This window comes from Mandrillus leucophaeus, unplaced genomic scaffold (genome assembly GCF_000951045.1).
Source record: "Mandrillus leucophaeus isolate KB7577 unplaced genomic scaffold, Mleu.le_1.0 Scaffold150, whole genome shotgun sequence".
NCBI classification, from domain to species: Eukaryota; Metazoa; Chordata; class Mammalia; order Primates; family Cercopithecidae; genus Mandrillus; species Mandrillus leucophaeus.
In genome coordinates, this window is record NW_012101477.1 from 3,049,458 (window position 1) to 3,059,228 (window position 9,771).

The following is a 9,771-nucleotide window of genomic DNA, read 5'->3' on the forward strand; positions in this document are numbered from 1 at the left end:
CGGAGTAGAAAAAGATGAGCCCTCAGATAGCACCGAAGATGAATGGAGAAACTGACATGTGATTAAACTGGGATCTTCTGCTGGTGGCTGACAGCCCACTCTGAGTGCAAAGTTAGCACAGCCGGGCCTGGGCTCTCGGCACTCACAGAGGCACCTGCCTCACCTCCTGCCAAGGGTAAATTATTTTCCCTCCAACCACACAACGTCCTGTCATCCCGACACTGGGAATGAGTGAATGAGGTGTGCAAGGGGACCAGCACAGGTGCTGGGAAGCACAGGAGGATAATACCATTAGTCACTATTTCAGGCTGTCTTGCCTTTGTTAACAATTAATAATAATAATGAGAGTGCTGGTTGAGCACTTGCTGTAAATACTTCAGATACATTTTCTCATTTTCATACATGAATCCAGGGAAGTGAGAGTTAAATAAGTTGGTGAGGGCAACAGCTTCTGGAGCAAACAAAGGGACAGAGAGGGATTCATCCATTTATTCATTCATTCATTTATCCAGCCAATTTTTATTGAGCACCTACTAGTACCATTATATCCACATCATATCCATTATATCCATAGAAGTGAGAAAAGCCCACATGGTCTCTGCCTTCATGGGGCTACATCCTAGTCATGGAGACAGACAACACAAAACTGACTCAATAAGATAATTTAGGATACTAATAAATGCTAGGAAGAAAATAAGATGATGCCAGAGAAAGTGACAGAAGAAGCAACCTCAGATAGGGTGGTCAGAGACGGCCTCTCAAAGGAAAGGACATCTGAGCTGAGATCCGAAGGTGAAAGGAGCTGGCCATGGAAGTAGCTGGGGGAAGAGTGTCGTGGACAGAGAGAACAGCAGGTGCAAAAGCTCAAAGCAGAAATTAACTTGGGATGTCTGAGGAGTTGGAAGGAGGCTCATGTGGCTGGCTCTGCAAAGTAAGGCGGGGGGTGGGGGGAGTGTAAGTGAAGTGGCATCAGAGACATAGAGCTTCATAGGCCAGGGTAAAGAGTTGGGATATTTGTTTAATGGGATCCCTCTGGAAGGTTTTCAGCAGGAGGGCTTTCAGTAAGATTGAATTTATACTTTTAAAGGCCCACAGTGGCTGCTATATATGGAGAATAGAGAGGAAAGCAAGAAGGGAGAGTAGTTAAAAGGCATGGAGGCCATCAAGGCCTTGCACTATCTGGTATCAAGACGTAAACTCTTAACTATTTCAGATTATCAACATTCTCATCAGTCACCATCACCACCACCATCATCACCACCACCACCACCATCATTATCATCACCACCACCATTACTACCACAACCACCACCAGCACCATCACAATCATCATCATTACCATCATCAACACCACCACTAACATCATCATCATTTCCATCACCACCACCACCATCATCACCACCAACATAAAAATCATAATCACCATCATCACCACTGCTGCCACCACCACCACCACCATCATGATCACTATTATCCAAGGCATTGAGATGATAGTGGTTTGGATTAGGATGGTAGCAGGAACAAAGGAGTGAAGTGGGTGGATTGGAGTATATTTTGGAGGGAGATCCAAAAGGCTTGTAGGTAGACCATGGGAGGTAGAGAGGACATTGGTGAACAGAAGCAGCAACTCTGGCTGAATCCCTTGGTACCTCCCCCAACTTGAATAATTTGTCCAATTTTCCTACTGCTGTTCTTGACTCTTCTTGCTGTCACCTACCAGGCACTTGATCTTGTTTCAGGAAATCATTGTATGACTGAAAAAGCCTGGATTTGGAATCAGGCATCCAAGTTTCTCACCCTGTGTGTGACTCTGAATCCATAGTTTAACTTGTCTGAAACTCAGTTTCTTCATCCGTAAAGTGGAACTATGGTATAACACTCACCTCATAGGATCATGAGGCTAGTGCTGGGCTAAATCCATGCTTCATTACATCTTGGTTCTTCAGATGGGGCCGCTGGGGAAACTGAGGCTGGCCACTCAGAGGCTGTTAACCAGCTACAAGCTTCAAATACCCTATTGAGGAATTCCAGGACAGATGTCAATCCCTCCTTACTAGGTCTCCTTGGTTTAAAAGAAATACCTTCTCTCTGATTCTGAGATTATTTGTATTGTGGGATGGGGGAGGGAGGAAGGGACATTGAGGAAGTGACTATTACCAAAACACTTTTAAATATGGGTATTTAAGGCAAAACAGTTCAGATTTACGGTCTAAAATAGTAGAGCTTGCATCTTGACACCAGACTAACCTGTCACTTACCAGTCATGCAAACAAGTAGTGTTAACTTTCCAAGCCTTGGTTTTTCCTCTCCTATAAAAAGGGAATAATAATGTGTCACATAGGGTTGTTGTAAGAATCAAAGGAATTAATATCTGTAAAATGTCGGGTGCACAGTAACTGCTTAGTGACAGCTGCCATCATCATCATCGTTGCCAAACTAAGACACTGGATTATTGTGAAGATTAAACTTGTCAAGCTCTTGGCATCATCACCATCAGCAGCAGTAACAGCCAGCGGCATCACCATCATTATCATCACTATCAGCATCATCATTATCATCACCATCATTGCCATCACCATCATTACATTATTACCCTCACCATCATCATCTTTACCATCAGCATCATCATCATCATCACCATCAGTGCATCACCATCGTCATAACCATCATCAAAACCATCAGTAGCATCACCACCACCAGCAGCAGCAGCATCACCATCGTAATCACCACCATCATCACCATCAGCAGCATCACCATCACCACAATCAGCAGCATCACCATCATTATCCCCACCATCACCACCATCAGCAGCATCACCATCATCATCCCCACCATCACCACCATCAGCAGCATCAGCAGCATCACCATCATCATCCCCACCATCACCACCATAAGCAGCATCACCATTATCATCCCCACCATGAGCAGCATCACCATCATTATCCCCACCATCACCACCATGAGCAGCATCACCATCATCATCCCCACCATCAGCAGCATCACCATCATTATCCCTACCATCACCACCATCAGCAGCATCACCATCATCATCCCCATCATCATCACCATCAGCAGCACCACCATCACCACCATCAGCAGCATCACCATCATCATCCCCACCATCACCACCATCAGCAGCATCAACATCATCATCCCCACCATCATCACCATCAGCAGCATCACCATCATCATCCCCACCATCATCACCATCAGCAGCACCACCATCACCACCATCAGCAGCATCACCATCATCATCCCCACCATCACCACCATCAGCAGCATCACCATAACCACCATCAGCAGCATCACCATCACCACCATCAGCAGCATCACCATCACCACCATCAGCAGTATCACCATCATCATCATTACCATCACCACCACAACCACAGCAGCATCAGCATTGCCATCACCATCAGCAGCAGTGGCGGTATCTCACCATCATTGCCTCACAGGGTGAAGCAGGTGCTGTTGATGCCCACCCATATCCCTGTAGCACTTGCCATCTGTGTACAGTGGCCAATGTCTAGTTGCCAGTATCTGTATCTCTTCTTGAGGGCTTTCTCTGAGTATTGGAGAACACTGTGCCTGTGCTCTGGCAGGCGGAAGTACCAGGAAACAAATACCTACACTCCTCCGGAGCAGCCTTCAACCAATGACTCACAGGAGTTGAATAAACACACTGGCTCCCTTGCCCCTCGAGTAGGGTAACTCTAAGGGACATCTTCCAAATTGGTGTTTCTCAGAGTTCTCCAGTGGAATTAAGCTCGAGACGCCCCCAGTGGTAGCTTGCTTGTGATTGGGCACCCTTTTATAGACTCCCTCCCCCTCTTTCTCTCATCTCCCCACTCTCTTGCATTTCTTAGGACCAGTATTTGCACTTGAATCTTTGCCTCACATTTTGCTTCTGGGGGAACCCAAACCGAAGACACTGGATTATTGTGAGGATTAAATTTGTGAACCTCTTGGCACATGTTAGATGCTCAGTAAACTCATTGTTAAATGAACAAATAAGCGAAGCCTCACCTGGTCTGAGGATACAGACCCAGGGCCAAGGAAAGGAGGAAGGGCGAGACCTGGGACTGTAAGAGATGAGAGGATTCCCAGAGAGGCTGTCCCTGCAATGCCCCCACCCTTCAGCAACAGCTGTCATTACTCTATGCCTCCGCATTCTGAGTTCTCTTCCTGTCCCCCCGGTGGTTGTGGGTTCAAGGCGTGGCTGGACCACATGGGCCAGAGCCCTTTGAGCAGCTCAGCAAGATGCTCTCATCACCAAGCTCCCATGTCAACTCGCTGGAAGGACAACACCCACCGAGCGCGGGACTGGAGAGAAAAACACTTAGGCAAAGTAAGCGTGACATTGAACTTATGCCTTTAATGTTTAAACAATTTAAATATCGTATTACAAAATGACAAGGTTATACAAATCAACATGTAAAGCATGAGAGCTGTGAAGCGAAGTCTTCCTCTGCCCGGTTCTCCTGGGGCTGATCATGGCTGCGATGTTGGCTTCCTCTCCCTGAGGCCCCAGCTCCTCATCCTTGAAGGACTCTGAGAGGGCAAGGGGCTTGTCCAACGTCATAGAGCTCTCCTGGTCTTGTTTCTGGTGCTGCTGTCACTACACATTGTAGGGCCGCTTTCAAAACAATTTTACCTGGGGGAAAAAAATTCAACTATCTCTTGATAGAGGTGCTGCATTTTTAAATTTCCTCCAGTCTAGAAGCCATGGACAGAAGCCCATGGAGATCCAAGTGCCCCAAGTGATGGTGTCATAACAGCAAGCTTGATGTAGGAAGCAACTCTCCGGAGAGCTAGGGGGTGGAGGGGAGCGAGGGCTTTGTGTGCGTGGTTAAAACATGAGAATGGTGAAGGGAAGTTCTTCCTCTGTCCAGTTCTCCCAGGGCTGTGTTGGCTTCCCCTCCCTGAGGCCCTGGCCCCTCATCCCCTCTGAGTGGAGAGAGCACTAGTCCTGAGTCTATTTCTGAGGGGTCTGAGAGGCATTTCAGAGAACGATGCCTTGGAAGAAAACTCAGACCTTCCCTTGAAATAGCTTTGTTCTCATGCTGGGTACATGGACACAGAGCCAGCAGGGGAGAGGAGGAGGCATCCAGGCTGCTCCTGAGAGTCGCAGGGTTTAGGTGGGGCTCTGTTTAAGGACCCACTCGCCATGTGGGTTGGCACGGTACAGATCTAAGAGGTAGGCATCTGGGTCCAGGCGATGCTCATCTGTGGGAAGAAGGGGTGAAGGAGGTTGAGTGGGAGGCTATGGGAGACGCTGTTCCCCTGCGCAGAGCCCTTCACCAGGCAGAGCACTGTCCCCTGGCTGTATGCATTTTAACTGCTACAGCTCACAGTTACCTCTTCTGCTGGAGGACTGAGCTCCACTGAGGGAAGATGCCTTGCCAGAAAAGTGACATCCCCTCCCCCTGGGAAAGCCCACAGTCGAAGACCGATGGACACAGACTACCAAAGACTAGTCTCCTTGCCTCAAAATGCAACCACTCTGATGTGATTTGTGCTCTAGAGCCCCCTAGTGGATCAGGCCAAGCTCCAGGATGCAGACACTCCTGGTCCCTGCCCTTTCCCTATCCTCCTTCACTCCTTCCCTTGGAACCCTTTTCTTGAGGGGCACCCGCTCAGTGCATCATGTACTACTGATGCCATGTCTTAGCCTCTGCTTCTTGGCCAGTGGCCCTCAAAGTGTGGCCCCTCGACCAGCAGCATCCGCAACTTCTGGGAACTCATCAGAAACACACATTCTCAGGCCCCACCATCTGTGTCTTAGCCCTCCAGGGGATCCTGAGGTTCTGGTAAAGTCTGAGGATCATTGTTCTAGAGAATGCAAAGGGAAACAGCTGCCCATCCTTGGTTCCCACAGAGCCAGGGACCTCCCAGAGCCGGACATTTATTTGCAGAATTCCTTAAGGACTCCTTGGCCCCTGGGCCAGGGATGAGGTCCATCCCATCTAGGGTGTCCCAGAGGAGTCAGTTTCACTGGTGGAACTGCCAACCTTGACACTAAACAAACCTTCTGCCTCTCTCTGCCAGCCTGAGGCCAGCTCCAGGCAAAATCCAAACTCTAGGATAGGCTCCTAAGACTTGCACTTTAACCCTACAGCAGGACTCTGCCTGATTTCATTGGAGATAGAGGCCTGAGGGGAAGGCTTATCTCCAGGCAGACTCTGGCCTCCCCCAGAAGGGCTCAGTGAAACTCTGAGGTCGAAGAACTCCCAGAGACCTGGGCTCTGTTCCCGTTTCCCACAGTGGAACTTACTGATATTCCCTCCAACTTCATAGAGGAGGATGTTGGCTGATTCCATGGGCCTGTGGCTGTAAAACAGAGAAAGAAAAAAAAAACTCCTGCCTTTTCCTTCTAGAAACAGCAAGACCAACAACTGTGATGGCCCCCAGGTCTGGAAAGGGCAGTCCTCACTGATTTTCGGTCCCACTGGGGAGAAGACGTATAAGGACCCTCCTGAGAGAGCTGGAGCCAGGTTGGGGAGTCCCGCAACCAGGGGCTGGGGAGAGGTAGCTGGAGGGCACGTGGTGAGGCTCAGCCAGAGGTGCACCCCGCTGCGAGGCTCCTTCCTTCCGGGCATCAGAATGGAGACTGCGAGGGCAGGGGAATGAGTGGTGACAGATGGGGACAGGAGCCTGCGGTGAGGGGAAGATTTTGTGTCAAGATGGATTATGGACATTGTATGATTACATATGATAATTATGCTTATCATGTAAGAATCACAATTATTATATGATAATTATGGGTATCCTGAGTTCAATTCCACGGCCTCTTATCTGCCATGTGGCCTCAAGCAAGCCCCTTCTCTTTTCTGAGTCTTAGTGCTCCCATCTGTTCAAGAAGGAGCTGAACCAGACAGTTGCTGAAGATGACAGTCTGAGGATTCCTTGTGCCAATGCCAAGAAGGAAACTCTTGAGGGCTCAGGCTGTTTCCTGTACCCTGGGAATGATGGCTGCACATCAGCCCCCGACCTTCTTCCAGATCCTTGGCCAGGCTCTGCTCCTTGCTGCAGAACCTTTGCCGTGCAGTTTTCTGTGCCAGGAAACCTCACCTCGCTCCCAGACGACACCAGCTTCCTTGTCTTCCAGACACATTATTCCCTGCATTTCTTATGAAACCTAATACAGTTTGTAACTTGATCTTTGGTTCGTGACTATTTGCTTTATGCCCAGCTCTTCCTCAGGGCTGTGGGCTCTTAAGAGCAGGGCCTCTGTCTGTTCTTTTCATGCCTAGTCTATAATTCTCTTAATACATGGTGGGCCAGGTGCGGTGGCTCACGCCTGTAATCCCAGCACTTTGGGAGGCTGAGCTGGGCAGATCACTTGAGATCAGGAGTTTGACACCAGCCTGGCTAACACGGTAAAACCCTATCCCTACTAAAAATACAAAAAAATTAGCCAGGCATGGTGGCAGACGCCTGTAATCCCAGCTACTTGGGAGGCCGAGGCAGGAAAATCGCTTCAACCTGGGAGGAGGAAGTTGCAGTGAACCAAGATCACGCCACTGCACTCCAGCTTAGGTGACAGAGTGAGACTCCGTCTCAAAACAAAACAAACAAACAGAAAAACATGGTGCCTGGTGGTGGGCATTCATTAAATACTATTAAAATGAATGAGTGAGTGGTAGTCATAATGATTATTACTTGGAGCCAAGAAGCTCTCTAAGGTTGGAGAACCCATCTGACCACCCCAGAAAGGGAAGGCCAGGCCAGGCCAACAGCATGTGTAACTCCCTGGTGGCCTTCAGCTCCGGGGTGCAGAGCCCTCCCTGCAGGGGAGGGGCTCCTGCCTCCAGGAGGTGCCCCTTACTGTAGAAGGAGGCTGTTCATGTCCTCACTGCCTTCTTGACCCTTGGAACCAGTGCTGAGGTGCTCTGTGAACTGCCTCAGGACGTGGGCCACTTTGGTGCTGGGGGTGAGAGGCACCTTCAAGGGATCCTTGATAGGCCAGACCACCTGGATCTTTGCCACCTTGGGAGTCTGCAGAGAAAGAGAGGAAGATCCATATACACAGGAGCCTGCATGCCTGGAGTTCAAACATGGATGCATAAACATGCATACATGGCACTTACACAAATGCCCACGCTGAAAATCACAAGACGCCACATACACACACACGCACACGGATGCCGGCCACTTGGGCACAGATCACAGACATACACATTCTGGATGTGTGCACACACAGACACAGAGGAACACGCCTGTGTTTCTACGCCTGTGTTTGTGTTTCTATGCCTGTGTTTCGCACTCGTACACATAGCAGGGGTACATGCAACGTACCCACAAACACAGACATGTAGGTTTGTATAAAGACCCATCACCCACACATCGTGCACGATGCAGCCTCGACGCTCATCAATTTCTCTGATTGGGACTTTAATAAGGAACCGTGTTCAGGAACCCTCCCAGGAATACTCAGCATTTTTGGAAGGCTCTTCCCTTCTACTATCCCCCTCCCAGCCCCAATCACCTCACACCCCGCAGAGCGACCCCCATTTTCCCAACCCTCGGCCAGGGGCTGCCTAAAAATGGGGCGGAGGAGATGGCCTCTAGGGGAAGTCTCCAAGTCACTCCATTTCCCCTCCCCTACTCGCTTCTAAGCCCTCGTTTCGCAGCCACGCCTCCTCGCTCCCCGTGACGGCGCCGCAGCGCCCCCTGGTGGTCTCACTGGGCCATTGCTGGTAGCCCGGTAGCGGAGACCTGGAGGAAGGTAAGCACCACGCTCCAGGTGCCCCCCTGTCGCCTAGGGCCCTTCTCCACCTGTCTGGGGTCGGAGGCACTCACCGCCTCGAGGCTGTCCCCCGCTTTGTCCCTATCTGCGTGCATCCTCCGCAGCCAAGTCTTGAGGCCCGCGTCGCAGAGCTGAGGGCGCCTGCTGCTGCTGTCGTTCAGTTTTCGCACCTGGGCGACCAGGAAAGAGGCGACCTGGCCAGAAAGGATCGAGTCTCAGCAGGGTGATAGGACCGCTGAGGCCGAGAGGCAGAGCCCCCTCCAGGGTCATCGTGGCCTCTTCCCTGGCCCAGCGTCCCACAGGGCTTGGAAATACACATATGCTGGACTTGGGACGGAAGCACTGGTTTGGTGGAATGAGGAGGGGGCGTTCAGCCCCTAAAGTGGGCCTTGGAGTAGGGGACCCTGAGAGTGGAGCCCATCCTGAGGCTTAGTGGACAGTGGTTCCCCTCGACAGAGGCTGGAGGGTCCTGCACCTGCTGAGGGATAGCTGCTTACTGGCACACTCAGGCAGGGGTGGCCCCAAAACACACCTGGGGCAGGCTCTGCTCTGAGAACCTCCAGACAGCCCACACTGGGGGATTCCTATAGAGGCCTCCAGCTCAACTCATGCCTCTCTGTGGGATCTGAACCCAGTAAAGTCAGAGAACCCAGACTCCATGGACCCTGATAATAACACGTTTCTGTCTCCCAGGGTCTGATGGAACTGGGGTCGATTCTGAACTCCCCTCTTTGCTATGTGTGTGCTGACTAAAGGGGACACACATGGGGAAGGGCAAGGGTGATGGGGGTTCTCCCCTTTCACTTTTTCTACATCTATGTTGTCTGAAGCTTTTCTAACAAGAAAACATTCAGGAATTTCTTGAATTTTAAAAGCTCCCTCCAATAAAAAGAAGTATAACAATCCAATGTCTTTTAGTAGCAACATTATCTCAAAGGGCTGAGTGCAGAGAAGAAAGGAACTATGGGGGTGTAAGGAGTGTATGAGGGAGGAGTAGGGGACTTTTGACAGAGGAGTTGACT

The 9,771-nt window shown here is 50.3% G+C and overlaps 1 protein-coding gene across 1 annotated transcript in view; it reads right to left on the reverse strand.

The window, feature by feature from the left end:
• Nucleotides 1–4,356: 4,356 nt before the first annotated feature.
• Nucleotides 4,357–9,771, reverse strand: part of ARHGAP40 (Rho GTPase activating protein 40) — a 54,384-nt gene continuing 48,969 nt past the window's right edge. Inside the window, exons 12-15 of the mRNA XM_011974973.1 lie at nucleotides 8,803–8,943; nucleotides 7,829–7,998; nucleotides 6,275–6,330; nucleotides 4,357–5,226 (exon numbers count right to left, since the gene is read on the reverse strand). Of these exons, the coding sequence (XP_011830363.1) occupies nucleotides 5,135–5,226; nucleotides 6,275–6,330; nucleotides 7,829–7,998; nucleotides 8,803–8,943 (459 nt within the window). The 3' untranslated portion in view covers nucleotides 4,357–5,134. The remainder of the gene's footprint in view (nucleotides 5,227–6,274; nucleotides 6,331–7,828; nucleotides 7,999–8,802; nucleotides 8,944–9,771) is intronic.